The sequence below is a fragment of the Littorina saxatilis genome, linkage group LG1 (genome assembly GCF_037325665.1).
Source record: "Littorina saxatilis isolate snail1 linkage group LG1, US_GU_Lsax_2.0, whole genome shotgun sequence".
Classification (NCBI taxonomy): Eukaryota; Metazoa; Mollusca; class Gastropoda; order Littorinimorpha; family Littorinidae; genus Littorina; species Littorina saxatilis.
This window is the reverse complement of record NC_090245.1, coordinates 78,844,941-78,860,542: the sequence shown is the minus strand read 5'-3', so window position 1 is coordinate 78,860,542 and position 15,602 is coordinate 78,844,941. Positions and strand designations below refer to the sequence as shown.

Below are 15,602 nucleotides of genomic sequence, written 5' to 3'. Positions count from 1 at the left end.
CAAAGTATGTGTGTGTGTGAAACAAAGTGTGCATGTTGCACTGCAGAAAGCTGAAAATACAGAGGTTTTTTTTTAGACAGGTGCTGCTGAAAGAAAATAACGGTCTGAAACGAGCTTTTTTACCCAAATTCACCAATGAAAGAGAATGTGTGTGTTTCTTGAAAAACCCTTCTGGCATGATTACAATGAAAGTGAATAAATGCAAGGTGCAGTCTTGAACACCAATTAATAAAAGGCAACATGAGGATCATACCAAAAGTGTCAAACACAGAAATGGTAAAAGACATACATTTTCTTCCTGAAAGAGAAACGTACACGTCATACTGATTGGTTTGCGTCCAGACATAATTATGGCAAGAATGTTTTAAAGCCATCACGCACAGAAAATGTTTAGATTTGATGCTTATGTCAAAGTAAAAGATATTGTTACAAAGCTTCATACAGGTCACAAATTCAGACAAAACAAAGGTTGAAAGAATGAATGCTTTTCTTTGGATTTTTTGTTTCAGAAACGAACACAAACAGGAAACACTCACAAATTTAATGACAATCAATAACAATCCAAAACTAGTTTTTCCCACACATGAACCTTGCACCAAACGTTGGTTTCGCATGCTTAGTGCAAATTTAAACAACACCTGCGATATTACACAATACAATCAAGTTCAATTTTCTGCAGCACTCATTCATTATCAGTACCACAGTGGAACCCTCCTTTTAAGACTCCCGGCACCCCCCGCGGGTTAGGGGGAAGAATTTACCTGATGCTCCCCAGCATGTCGTAAGAGGCGACTAACAGATTCTGTTTCTCCTTTTACCCTTGTTAAGTGTTTCTTGTATAGAATATAGTCAATTTTTGTAAAGATTTTAGTCAAGCAGTATGTAAGAAATGTTAAGTCCTTTGTACTGGAAACTTGCATTCTCCCAGTAAGGTCATATATTGTACTACGTTGCAAGCCCCTGGAGCAAATTTTTGGTTTGTGCTTTTGTGAACAAGAAACAATTGACAAGTGGTTCTATCCCATCTCCCCCCTTTCCCCGTCGCGATATAACCTTTGTGGTTGAAAACGACGTTAAACACCAAATAAAGAAAAGAAAAGAAAAGACCCCCAGTTTAAGACTTCCCCTTTATTAAGACCTTCATTTTCCAGATTTTCAGTTCAGTACATCTAAATTTACCCCCATTTTAAGACTCAGATTTTTGGAGGTCTTAAAAGTCAACTGAATCTTAACATAAAGTGAGGTGAAGTGTGTGGATTTTCACACTGCAGCCAGCTTAACCCTTACACTGGTGCAATTCTGTAACACATGTTACATAGCCACTGGTGAATTAACAGAGAGAAAAATAAAGAAAAACGGTCATATAGGTTTTCGCATCCATGGGAGGTAATCGGAACCGACCAAACAGACTGAGCCAGTAGCGCGACATATGTCGTGACAACCAGGTGACAGTATACGTAAAGTAGCGCGACATATGTCGCGACAACCAGCCTAAGGGTTAATTGATATCACCAAATCAGAACAACAGAACAGTAACATTCCCCTAAACTTTAGTGTAATGAAAAACTTTGAATCCAAATTTCACATGTAGTACATACAACACATGTAGTACAACACATGTAGTACAACAACCCCAACACAGAACCAGTGTCAAGCATGCAACCTAGTATTCTTTAACCCCCCCCCCCCCACACACACACACACACACAGCGCCACTAATTTCATTTGTAACACACACATATTAAACTATGCTATTTCAAGACATCGACTGAAGACTGAAAGGCATGTCTTAAATTGCACTTAAAGTCTTCTCACAGATAAGCAGTCGTTTCCGATTTTAGTGAAAACATAGTATACAAAAGACCCAGTGGATGACCATCTTGCTATAGCCAGCGATCCAGTGCACACCATCAACAATCGACCTCATTTAATCCATGGTGTTATCGCCAAAGATGAGGTCCAGAGCAGCCTGCAAATCTCCCCCCGTGGCGTTCAATGCCTGACGTGCGGCACGCTCGTCTGAGATGCCCATGTCTCGCATCTGTTGGAGCTGCGCCTAAAAATTTTAAAAAAACCAATAATACTGACCAACTGTTTAGGCTTGTGTTATACTTACGTTAAATTTTGAGAAATATTTTTAAATCTACTTTCAACGGGAAGCTGCAGACTTCTGTCTTCTAAAAATGCATAAAAAAGTGTGTGTCTGCCAGGACAGATGTAGTTCCACACAAGCACCCACCAATGGAGCATGAGATGCACAGAGAATAATGGTGTCCTTTTGATAAACAAAACAGAACATTTTTCTCAATGTAAAGGCTTTCCTCAGTTGAGCCCTAAGTAGATTTCGTGAAGATTTTTTGACAAAAATAACCCCATAGCCTCAGGATTTGCACCACAATGGAAGCGCATAATGTCATAGTAATGGCAATCACCTGTCATCCATTCCTCGGCTTATTAGTATGATTAACATTGAAGTTATTGGGGCTTGTGACAAAGCATTATTATTGTCATAAGGGTCAGGATCAGGATCGATACATTGCAGGAACCTTTTTAGGTTATCATCGCATCTGACTTGGACGTTTACATGTTCTACCAAAAACCGCTAAATTTAATGTCAGAATTAAGAAAATTCCCAAAAAAAGAGACGTTCCAAAATTCAGAATAAAAAAATAAAGAAAGGTAGGTTGTTGGAACGTTTGTCATTGACAAAACAATACATTCACAAATATATCGAGCCAACGGCCTTTAAAGTGCACAGACAAACAATGAGTAACGAGGTCTTAGCTTGATCGAATGTGTCAGCCGCTTGTTGGGAAAGTCCCAAGCGAATGAATGATATGACATACCTTTCTTGTTTTTTGAGTTAGAATTAAGAGTTCCAGGGTCAGCATAAAGTATAAAATGGGGGGGGGGGGGGGGGGGGGTCAGATACTGAGTACTTCACTCACATCAAGAGCTGTATTTTGAGCAGTCATCATGGCCTGCTGGAAGAAGTCAGGGGAGATAACTGAGGTAGCACTCCCAGAGGCGGAAGGACCACCACGGGTTGCCTGCTAAAAAAAAAAACACACACAAAGAAAAACCATGAAGACATACATTAACAGTCATGAAGTGGAACTTGGATATGGTTATACTCCCTTGATTTGCAGAGCCACAAACTCACAAGGCCAAACAAAAAAATATGTTGGTTGAGGATAACCCGACCGACCCTAGTTTTTCCTGCTGACCCAAAAACTTGTTTTTATTTCTAAAAAAAACAACCCAACTTTTGGCACATTTTGCGAACCATACCGAGACTAAGGGAAGTAACCGCCTTTAAAATCGACTAAATTAAAAATAATTTTTTTTTTAAAAGCCGACCTACCAACCCTATATTTTTGGGTCACGTTACCCTAAACCAACATATATTTTTGTTTGGCCTAAGCAAACCTACCCCAACTTAACCCAACATTTAATTGATCCAACATCACAAACTACTGTGATCGACAACGCTTCAACCTGCCACGGTGCCCCCTACATAAGCACTATCTGAGGTGTGTTCTGTTTGCAAACCAGAAAGCTTAGCTTCATACACTCCTCTCCTTGACAAAAACAAACAAACAAAAGATTCAAATATCAACAACATTCTGAGCAATCATGTCTTCCATGTTTCACTACAATCCCTTGAGCAAAGCTCAACAACACCCTCAAGAGCACAATATCATGTCATTAAGTTACTAAACATACTCTCTACCCGGCATAAAAAAAACAACACTCTTCATCTACACACCGCAGTTCTACCTTTCCGTTCAAATTCCGTGAAATCAACATGTGTTTCTCATATCACTTGAATGTTTTCAAAGAAAATTGCCTTGTCCCCGCACACACCCTTGTGTCTAAGAGCCAAAAATGCTGAGACAAAACACAAAACCCGCTTTGTCTGTTCATAACCTCCATAAATTCGTAAATTTACCACCATTTTAAGACTCCCTCCCTGATTTTCTGGAGGTCTTAAAAAGGGGGGTTCTACTGTCCCATTTCCTTCTTCTTCAGCACTTACTGATTTTCATGATCTTGTGAAAATCAAAAACAATTTCCCATGAAAGCGGCATATGGCTGCCTAAATGGCAGGGTAAAATTGGTCATTCGCGTAAAAAACACATGAGTGTAAGTGGGAGTTTCAGCCCATGAACGCAGAAGAAGAAGAAAAAGAATGACTCACCCCAGCAGGCGAGGTGGCAGACGTGGACGGCCGTGGAGCAGAGGCAGTGGCAGTGGCAGTGGCAGCAGCCAGGGCGGCCGCTAGCTGAGACGCTGTGATCTGCTGCTGAGGGACCCCTCCTCCTGCCGCTCCTCTCTGCGCATAACAGTAAAATCATACGTGCAATCAATGACGCAATAATATCATGAATACACAGAGGTACCTGTGATGTGATGTCCCTCCGATAAGAGGACACTTTCCAACAAAAGACAACTTCTGTTGTCCTTTTGTCTATTACAGTGGAACCCCCCTTTTAAGACCTTGTTTTCTCAGAATTTGTGTTCAGAAACTTTGTAAATTTACCCCCATTTTAAGACTCCCTCCTTTTTAAGATCAGATTTTCTCAGATTTTTGGAGGTCTAAAAGAGGAGTTCCACTGTATCGTTTCCAACCCCTGTCACAACAGGCTACCTACACTGAAGGGACAATTTGTGATGGTCCCAAGGTATCCTTTCATTGCATTTACAGGTACTAATGTATGCAAACAATGGAATAAGTTTATGCAAACACAGTGGTCCATGTGATGAGAGGCCATCTCCAATACAAGGACACTCTTTGTTGCCCTATTGTCTATTATCTTGACCAACATTAAAGGTACTGAACTTGTCAAATCCAGGTGCACGGAGCCCCTGGGGCTTTTAGTCATACCTCAGGCAGCTATCCGTCAGAAGAACTACCAAGTTTCATTGACTTGCACCCAAAGAGTCAAGAACTGCGATTTTTTTACGAATTAATTTCGTACTCGGACCCGGCTGGTCTTGACCTATTTTTGGATCTAAATTTAGATCGGGTAGATCACCACATCATGCACAAAAAGACACGTCACTAAAGCAAACTATGTCAGACGTCATCATGAGTTTGTGTAAAACAAAATGGAGGCCGGAATCACTCAGTTGAATCGAACTCCGACCAAACACCACGTAATAACTAGGTTAATTTATGCACTCGCGTGAACAAGAAACTGTCGAGCTTCACAGATGTCGTCGTTGGGTAGTTTTGGGTTTGTTTTACTACCATAGGAGGATTTTTGAACTGTAAATGCACTCAGCTGCAACAAAAACGCAAAACGAAGGCTGTGAGCTGCACTGTGCCTTTAATTTAACCTGTCATGACAGACTACCTGCGATGTTGGGACACTTCGGTCTTGTCCCAAGGGTGTCCTTTCATGGCAGGTATCGCTGTAGAGTGAAACCTTTATTTAAGACTCCTTCTTTTCTAAGACTTTCTCATTTTATTTAAGTGTGTAAACGTACCTCCATTTTAAGAGTTCCTTTCCGTTAATTTTCTCAGATTTTTTACAGAGGCTACTGTAGCACAACCAACAGAATACTTTGGTAAAATATGTTTTCCTTTTTGACTTTTCCTTTAAAGGAACTGATCGAATCTAACATCTACTATCACACCAGGCATGAGATAACAAAATTGTACACACACACACAAAGAAAGTGAAAAACCCAAAGAAAAACCCAAAGGAATTCCCCAAAGGAATCCCCTAAGTGGAAATCCCCCAACTGGTCGAAAAAATTCAAGCCTGCATACACAAAGCTGCTTTCCTGATCAACCTATTCTTAAAATAACACAATCCAATGCAAATTTTAGAAACAAATATCCGTATAGCCTGTAATTTCCTTGTCAACTTGTTTCCCCGTATATTTAGCATAGATGTATAAGTGTCTCTGTACCTGACTTCCCTCATCCTCATCATCTGACATCTGATCCAGGGAGTACATATTTCCTGCAAGAAAAAATGGTACGTCAAAACAATAATTACTGTGAAACCCCCATTTTATGATGTTACACTTCCCCCTTAAGACCCTGCCACCTGGGACTTTATGCCCAAAACCTCTGTAAATCCCCCCCCCCCCCCCCTTTTTAGACATAATCTTCTCATATATTATCAAACAAGGGGGTCCAATGCTAAAAGAAAGTTTAGTACAGTACGCAGCAAGACAACAATTTACCCCACAAGACAATTTACCCCACAAGACAATTTACCCCACAAGACAATTTACCCCCCACAAGACAATTTACCACACACGCACGCACACACACACCAAAATGACTCAAGACCACAATGTCAACTTGACCTCCTTCCTGTTGCAACTTTTCTTGGTCCTTAAAAATGTAAGCAGAGGCACATGTCAACATGAATTCTTTCCCTCTCTCTCACCTCTAGCCCTTGTTGAATCTCTGGCGTGTTCTTCACTCACAACACCAGCAATGTAGACAGCTGCTGCCTCAAACAATGGGTGCTTTTTACAGACTCTGCACGCACAAACACGAACCGTATTTACAGGTAGCTGCGATCATACTTTGTTACAACGTATACCGACAGGTAAAAAAAAGCAACGTGTACATGTGGTTGCACCCAAATGATGAAAGTGTAACTTGTCTAGAAATCGCTCTGCAAAGACAGAAATGCATCTGACATCAAACACTCGGTCAGTATAGCAGTACAGTGGAACCCCCTTTTTAAGACCTCCAAAAATCTGAGAAAATCAGGTCTTAAAAAGGAGGGAGTCTTAAAATGGAGGCACAGTTACAGAGGTTATGAACAGAAAGTCTCAGAAAACAGGGTCTTAAAAAGGAGGGAGTCTTAAAATGCCATAAATGGAGGCACAGTTACAGAGGTTATGAACAGAAAGTCTCAGAAAATCAGGTCTTAAAAAGGAGGGAGTCTTAAAATGGAGGCACAGTTACAGAGGTTATGAACAGAAAGTCTCAGAAAACAGGGTCTTAAAAAGGAGGGAGTCTTAAAATGGGGGGTTCCACTGTACAAGTACCTGCATTGTGGCTCGTGAGGTTTGTCTAATAAAAAGGCACATTCCAATGGAGGACACTTCTTGCTGTTCACTGATTTATCAATCTGACCAAAGTGTACATATTCTAAAAAAGAACACAGCAAAACCGTACTGCAAGGACACTTGACGGTTCAAAAGGTATTCTATCATCCCATTCAGATTCACAGGTACAACTGAGATACTGCGATAAGGAAAAACAAGTCGCGTAAGGCGAAATTACTACATTTTGTCAAGCTGTGGAACTCACAGAATGAAACTGAACGCACTGCATTTTTTCACAAGGACCATAGTCCGCCGCTCGTGCAAAAGGCAGTGAAATTGACGAGCCTGTTAGCGCGGTAGTGGTTGCGCTGTGCTGCATAGCACGCTTTACTGCACCTCTCTTCGTTTTAACTTTCTGAGCGTGTTTTTAATCCAAACATATCATATCTATGTGTGTTTGGAATCAGGAACCGACATTGAAATGAAAGATGAAATTGTTTTTAAATTGATTTCGGAAATTTTATTTTAATCATAATTTTTATATTTTTAATTTTCAGAGCTTGTTTTTAATCCAAATAGAACATATTTATATGTTTTTGGAATCAGAAAATGGTGAAGAATAAGATGAACGTAATTTTGAATCGTTTTATAAAAAAATTATTTTAATTACAATTTTCAGATTTTTAATGACCAAAGTCATTAATTAATTTTCAAGCCTCCAAGCTGAAATGCAATACCAAAGTCCGGCCTTCGTCGAAGACTACTTGGCCAAAATTTCAATCAATTTTATTGAAAAATGAGGGTGTGACAGTGCCGCCTTAACTTTTACAAAAAGCCGGATATGACGTCATCAAAGACATTTATCCAAAAAATGGAAAAAACTTCTGGGGATATCATACCCCAGGAACTCTCATGTAAAATTTCATAAAGATCGGTCCAGTAGTTTACTCTGAATCGCTCTACACACACACACGCACAAACAAACAGACAGACACACACACACACACACCACGACCCTCGTCTAGTTTCCCCCTCTAGTCAAAACTTGACTAAATGTAAACAAGTCGCGTAAGGCGAAATTACTACATTTAGTCAAGCTGTGGAACTCACAGAATGAAACTGAACGTAGTCCGCCGCTGGTGCAAAAGGCAGTGAAAGTGACAAGCCTGTTTGGCGCGGTAGCCATGGCGCTGTGCTTTACTGTACCTCTCTTCGTTTTAACTTTCTGAGCGTGTTTTTAATCCAAACATATCGTATCTATATGTTTTTGGAATCAGGAACCGACAAGGAATAAGATGAAATAGTTTTTAAAACGATTTCGGAAATTTAATTTTAATCATAATTTTTATATTTTTAATTTTCAGAGCTTGTTCGAATATAACATATTTATATGTTTTTGGAATCAGAACATGATGAAGAATAAAATAAAAGTAATTTTGGATCGTTTTATAAAAAAATAATTTTAATTACAATTTTCAGATTTTTAATGACCAAACTCACTCATTAGTTTTTAAGCCACCAAGCTGAAATGCAATACCAAACCCCGGCCTTCGTCGAAGATTGCATTGCCAAAATTTCAATCAATTTAATTGAAAAATGAGGGTGTGACAGTGCCGCCTCAACTTTTACAAAAAGCCGGATATGACGTCATCAAAGGTATTTATCGAAAAAATGAAAAAAACGTCCGGGGATATCATACCCAGGAACTCTCATGTCAAATTTCATAAAGATCGGCCCCGTAGTTTAGTCTGAATCGCTCTACACACACACACAGACACACACACACACATACACCACGACCCTCGTCTCGATTCCCCCCTCTATGTTAAAACATTTAGTCAAAACTTGACTAAATGTAAAAAGGGTTACTAACATGAAGGAGAAAGACTAACAAGAACCAAAGACTAGAGTAGACAGTCAAATTGATACCTTTCAAACCAACAATCTTTGCCGAGGGGGGATAAATACTGGTAAATGAGTGTCCATAGAAAGACGCAACTTACTTGTAAATGTTTTGCCGATGCGCCAGAATCTGAAGAAGCTCTGGGTCTTGAAGCATTGCTGAAAAACAAAACAAGTAGATGTGAAACAGCAAACGGGAATGTACAAATACAGGTAGATTATATGCAAGCCAATCTCCTGTGGTGACTTCAGTTTGGACTATAACACCATGTTAGAAGATATTATTTTTGACATGCAGTCATTCTCATGCTTGCAGAAATTCCTCAAAGCCATTATACGCTATACATATATAATAAAATTCCAAATCAACCACAAGGAGAAATCAATGAAAAGCAAGTTTCAAATAATATAAAAAGAGATATCCATATCCACTCTATTATCATGTGACTTCTATGCATTGCATGTCAAATTGTAAAATCGCCAGAAGAAAACAATTTTGAAGAAAAAAAATAAATAAAAAGAGATCTGGCAACCTCATTTGATTATATAATATAACTATAACTAAAAGGCAGTTATTTATTTCATTTGAAACTTAACTAAACTAGAATCTGAGCTACTTCTGGTGTCTGCAGTTACCTTTCCTGGGTAGATAATAAACACTCACACATGTGCAGTTTTATGGTAAAGAAACTGGTAAGCAGCAAACACTTGTGTACGTCTACAGAAAAACACTTACATAAAATTATTGGATCTTCATCAAGACCTGGGACAGCTGATAGCAGTTTTTGGAGTGATTTTGAGTTTGTCATTATCTGGTCAACCTGCAACACATTCAGATTATTTACTCCATTGCATTGCAACAAAGAAATGGGAACCTTATTTCTCTGTGAACATAAAACCCAAATCTCAGCAATTGTTTGCAGTATTTCTTACCACAGTCACTTCGTTGTTTAGATTTGCAGTATTTCTTATCTGTCATGATTCCAGTAAAGAGGAACCGCCCTTTTAAGACCTTGAACAAATCTGAGAAAACCAGGTCTTAAAAAGGGAGGAGTCTTAAAACGGAGGTTACATGTACAGAGGTAATGAACAGAAAATGTGAAAAAAGCAAGGTCTTAAAACGGAGGTTAATGTACAGAGGTAATGAACAGAAAATGTGAAAAAAGCAAGGTCTTAAAACGGAGGTTAATGTACAGAGGACAGGTAATGAACAGAAAATGTGAAAAAAGCAAGGTCTTAAAACGGAGGTTAATGTACAGAGGTAATGAACAGAAAATGTGAAAAAAGCAAGGTCTTAAAACGGAGGAAGTCTTATAATGGGGGTGGGGGTCATAAAAGGGGGGTTCTAATGTACCACACTTTCGGGTGAATCTTTAACTTGTATTGTCACTCACTTGGTAACAAACAAAATCCAAAAATTTTAAATACATGTGTCCACACAGTGAATACCACAGAAATCCCAAAATATCTACTATCTACTTAAGATTAACCAAGTATTTGTGACACAACTTATTTTATAAAGAATATGATGTATAAATAATACATTATTATTTATGTCTATCGTTACATCATACCGTCTTCCTGTAGTTAGGATTCTGTACAGCCCTCTGAATCAAAAGAACCTTCTCACCAACTTTCTGTGCATTTGGTGACTCTGTGGAAAGAGAAAAGAGAAGTAAATGAATACATTAAAACACACACACACACACACACACACACATGTATACGCACACACAAGAATTCACATAAACAAGATGGGGGTAAACCAGGGGTGAATTTTGGCGGTCGCCCAATCGCCCCCGGCGGGTTCAAATCGCGTCGGGCGGGTTCAAAATTCTTCCGAAATCGCTGGCGGGTTCAAATTTCGATGAACGCAGTCGATAGGAACGGCCGGCGAACAAAGATCTCGCGCGGTTCGTCTGCTATAATATTGGACGCCATGTTTCTCGCGTCTAACGCGACTACCTCCGGAAGTTCCCCACTCGCATTCAAACGTCGTACTGTACACACGCCTGTAAACATGTGGAGATGTATTGACACTGTCACTCCCCCGCCGCAAAAAAACCCAGAGAACGGACGATGAAAAAAGAGGTCAAAAAAGACAGTATGAAAACAAAACACGGCAGAGAAAATGGCAGGAAAGATGGAAGAGGACAGATACCGGCGAAGAAAGAGTATGGCTCGTGTACGACAACACGAAACAGGAGATGCATTGTGCTGTGTGTCGAACTTGTGATCAGAATGTGATACCAGGAGGTAAATTTGTGTTTAGAGATTTAGATGTGCCAAAGATTCTGCAACTTTTTAAGACTGGCAAAAATTTTACGAGACAGAGTGAAAGTTAATGTGTGATTGTGTGACACTGAGAAAGGGGATGACATGTGTGTGATTGTTTCCCTTAGCATGTAAATGATTGATGGTATGACTATATATGAGGGTGTGCATTTGACTACTAAGAGTGAGGTTAACTGTGTGACAGTGAGTGGGTTAATGTTGATTTGATAAAATGTGTTCTTCATTGAATTGATACTTTACTGTTTGCTTTGTTATTGAACCATAGTGAATAATTAAAGCACCCCAAACATACAAAGTTTGTTTATGTCTTTTGTTTGTTTGTGGCATTTAAAATAAGCATGTGAGCAATGTTTGTATAAATGTAGATTTTTGTGTGTTTGTCACCGCCAACCCGCGATCTACGAGCCGTTGATATGGTTGGAAATCCCGGCTGGTTGGGGGCCGGTTGGAATTTTGGGGGGCCGGTTCAAATTTTGACTTACCGGCTCCCCTGGCCGGTAGCAAAAAAAGTTAAGGTACACCCCTGGTAAACATAACCAAAAACAAAAGAAATAACACATACAGCGATACCCAAACACAGATTTATTGCAGCCTTCAGTGGTGAGCTTCCTTTTTGTGCCTCAAGTGATGAGGTGAAGGTGGAAGAGGCATACAAAAAAGGTAAGACACTGAGGGAGCTCAACACTGTACATATGTGGCGATAAGTATAAATTCGTTTCAACTTTCATCAAATCTTTAGGGGAAACATATCTGATTTTAATATCACTCACAGTACTGCATCTGCTACACGCAAACACACAGATTTCAAACCTTTAGGAGCTGGTGGCTTGCGAAAAACGTAGACTGTTGACTGGGGTGTTAAGTTGATGGCTTCAAGATTCACCTCTCTCTCCAGCTTCTGACCACAGTAAAACATCTCTGCAGATAAGAAAGAATAAATTGACTTTTAGTTTGTGTTTCCGACTTTCAGCTGTACGTTTATGTCCTTTTACCCTGAACAAGCACTTACATGTTATTCATTGAAACAATGTTCAAGGTTTACACTAAATTACACTGGTTGCGAGTCATCAATTTACTATCTAACAGCAAGTCTGGCTTTGTTTACCACTAGCACTGGCAGAATGACCTGACAAGTTTGATCATTCTTACTTACCGAACCCATTTTCGTTGGAGCCCAGTTCATTGGCGACTTCTGAAAAAAGTGCATCTACTTTACCAGCCGGATCTTGTATATTAACCGGAAAACGATGAATTTTGTTTCCTGCGGTAAAATCACAAACACATACACGAATCGACGTCATTTTCGTCGTTCTTTTGTGAAACGAGACAGCCGACTGGAGTCAGTAACATGCGAGTTATCTCCCCTCGAACAGCGATTTACCGCAAGTACTACAAATAAACTTATTCATTTGATAGGCTTGCAACTCCAACATTTCAACTATGCCCACTAACTAAGTACTTATCGTGGGGGTGGGGGTGATGGGGGGTGGGGGTGGGGGATAGACTATAAAACGAAACGCCGATGGTTTCATGTGCATGAACACGCAAATGAGTACGTGCAGAGACCCGCGGGCCACATGATGATCCAGCAAAACTGGTCAAAAAAGTGATCATGACTGAGTGATAAAAAAAAAGATCATGAGTCTCAAATTGAAGGAATCTGAGTAACAATGGATGTAAATTAACAGTTTTTATGAAGAGAACTTGAAATTAGAGGGGGAAATGCCATTCTTAAAATAGAAGCGGGAGTCTTTTTTTCTCTCTCTTTTTCTTTTTTTAATACTTAGCGAACGGATCAAGCGAACTATGATTGTACAAGTTTTATATTTAACATCAGTATTGCCGGTTCACCGTCCGTCCAGATGTCCAAGTCTTCTTCTCCTTCTCGTTCGCTCCCTTTAGACATCCACTCCGGTGTCACGATCAGTTTCATCTTTCGCCTGTGTACATATTACCCCCTCGACATATACTCAAGACTGAAATGTTGTTTCCTGGTAAAATTAAGAAGTGAAATTATTTATGGACGAAAAGCATGTCAGTTTCTTGCATGTGAAAAAAATTGGTGGTAAAATTTAATAGATTTCACCCCCAAAATCGAATTCTTCGAAAACGTGTACTGAGTGGTTACCTCCCTTGAGTAAGAAGGAAAACATTTTAGGGTGAATCAAATTTCTAAGTTAAATAAAACAAATTAGTTCGACAAATTTGGCCCCATGAATGTAAGGTACACAAGGTCGCTCATCAGTACTATCGAAGTTTTTTTTTTTAGTTCAGTGTAGAGTTTATACTGGAGATCAACGAGGCCGAGAAGCGAAATATCAACACGGCGAAAGATGAAAACGTCACACCGGCCCGTGTGGCACCGCACAATCTCAGTGTCCAACGGTGAGTCAAATTACCAGTGTTAAAGGCACAGTAAGCCTCCCGTAAACCATCACAGATACTGTCAGGCTTTTACACACAGTACAAACACCCTTCCATTTGAACGCTCACCAAACGGGAACATCATCCTAGGTGCCCTACGCAAAGGAGCGAGCAATTTTCAAAGAATTTATTTTTGCGTGGTTTATCTTACCCCTGAGCCATCGTGAACCCGTGTGATCCAGTTTCCCTTAGTTACAATGTAGTCGTCACGAAACAAACGGCTGTGGTTCACAAGAACTCTGGCGATGGCTTTTGACTGTTCAGAGGACTGCTACGAGAACCACGACCTTGTGTGACCCTGCTTCCGGGCGTTTATTTTTTCAAACTTTCAAAACTTCGAATTGTACTCAGTGGTCTTGTCTTGATGAAAAAAGAATTCTTTTATGATTTAAGAATGTTTGTGTAACAAGCTGTCAATCTATTATTTAGATTTTAAAAGTTAGGTCTAGCGCCAAAACGCACCACGGTCCGATTGTCTCTGAGCAATCGGCGCAAAATTAATTCTTTAAAAATTGCTCGCTCTTTACGTACACGGGGGATAACCGGTCAAAGGCCGAACAGAAGCCGAAGGCCGCTCATGACACGTGTGAAGGCAAGTTTTGTCTGTTTTCTAGGTATTGTTTGATTTATGTGGGGATTTAAGGTAAGCTACTGATTCAGCGATGACTAAATTTGTTTCTCGATGCATAAAAAGTCAGGGAGCGATTGATATTTGCCCGTAAATAGCCTTCAAAGCTGAAAATGTCCGCGATCGAGCACCGGAAATGGCTGTTCGATGGGTTTTGCAAGTAGAAATGTGCTTTATTTCACCAAATCAGCTCGTATTTGGTGTGGGTACGGGATTCTAGAGGACGAAGGAGTCATAAGAGGTGCAAAGAAGTGCTATTTGGGAGTAGAATAAATCTTCCGAGACAGTAGACAAGAGAAGGTCATATTTGAGAGATGCGCGTACAGGCCGATTGTCTTTCCGACAAGCGAATGATACAGCAGATTAACCATTCGTTTTGACCAGAAACCTAGTCTCTAGTTTTTACGAATGAGTTTTTTAATTAAAACAATCACGAGAACTCTCTCGCTTAGCCTAATGGCTGTTCGATGGGTTTCGCAAGTAGAAATGTGCTTTATTTCACCAAAACAGCTCGTATTTGACATCGGTTTGGTATATATGTATATGTTCTAATCCTACCGCGACCTGGATAGCAGACGCGGCACGACTGTTGCACCACACTTTGAAGTAATCCCACACTTTGAAGTAAATTACTTCAAAGTGTGGGGATGTGCCCCACACTTTGAAGTAAACTCAGTTTTTACTTCAAAGTGTGGGGGGATCTTACCACACTTTGAAGTAACTTACTTCAAAGCGTGGGACTTTTGCATCGCCTGTTTGGGCCTGATGATTTTGTCAAAAAAAATGGCAGTCTTTTGGATGAGTGAACAGAAAAAGTGAGCGAGCCAAGAAACATAGTGATGTTTGTTATCATGCTTTTAAGCAATGTCCCATTGTTGAGTGTGACGAAAACTCGTGGTGACGATTTTAAAACATGTTGGGTCACGCATGGTACAATCTGACAAAACTTGCCTTCACACGTGTCATGAGCGGCCTTCGGCTTCTGTTCGGCCTTTGACAGGTTATCCCCCGTGACGTAGGGCACCTAGGATGTTCCCGTTTGGTGAGAGTTCAAATGGAAGGGTGTTTGTACTGTGTGTAAAAGCCTGACAGTACCTGTGATGGTTTACGGGAGGCTTACTGTGCCTTTAACTAGAATTCAAAAACCAAGCAACCTATCATTATTCTGTATCTTACGTTGATGTCCACTCCGTAAAGATATCCATTTGATAACTGACATGGCTCAAATGGAAATCACAGGTGACCAAGGAAACTATCAATGTATTATTATTTTTTTATTTTTATCTTAATGTTTACTCCGTCCAGGCGTCAATTTACTGTTATTTGTTGT

General features: G+C 39.9%; 1 protein-coding gene across 2 annotated transcripts; it reads right to left on the bottom strand.

Moving 5' to 3' along the window:
- Nucleotides 1-469: 469 nt before the first annotated feature.
- Nucleotides 470-12,579, bottom strand: LOC138980529 (ubiquitin-like protein 7). Of its 2 annotated transcripts, none has more exons than XM_070353426.1 (10): nt 12,374-12,579; nt 12,031-12,138; nt 10,500-10,579; nt 9,662-9,746; nt 9,027-9,084; nt 6,411-6,505; nt 5,923-5,975; nt 4,202-4,336; nt 2,949-3,053; nt 470-2,056 (listed from the first exon to the last, which is right to left on the bottom strand). In XM_070353426.1, the coding sequence occupies exons 1-10, from the start codon at nt 12,519-12,521 to the stop codon at nt 1,928-1,930; spliced, it is 996 nt and encodes a 331-aa protein (XP_070209527.1). In that variant the 5' UTR covers nt 12,522-12,579; the 3' UTR covers nt 470-1,927. The 2 variants fall into 2 exon arrangements, with proteins under 2 accessions (XP_070209527.1, XP_070209533.1); XM_070353432.1 differs by having other exon boundaries at nt 2,949-3,050.
- Between the last annotated feature and the right edge of the window lie 3,023 nt (nt 12,580-15,602).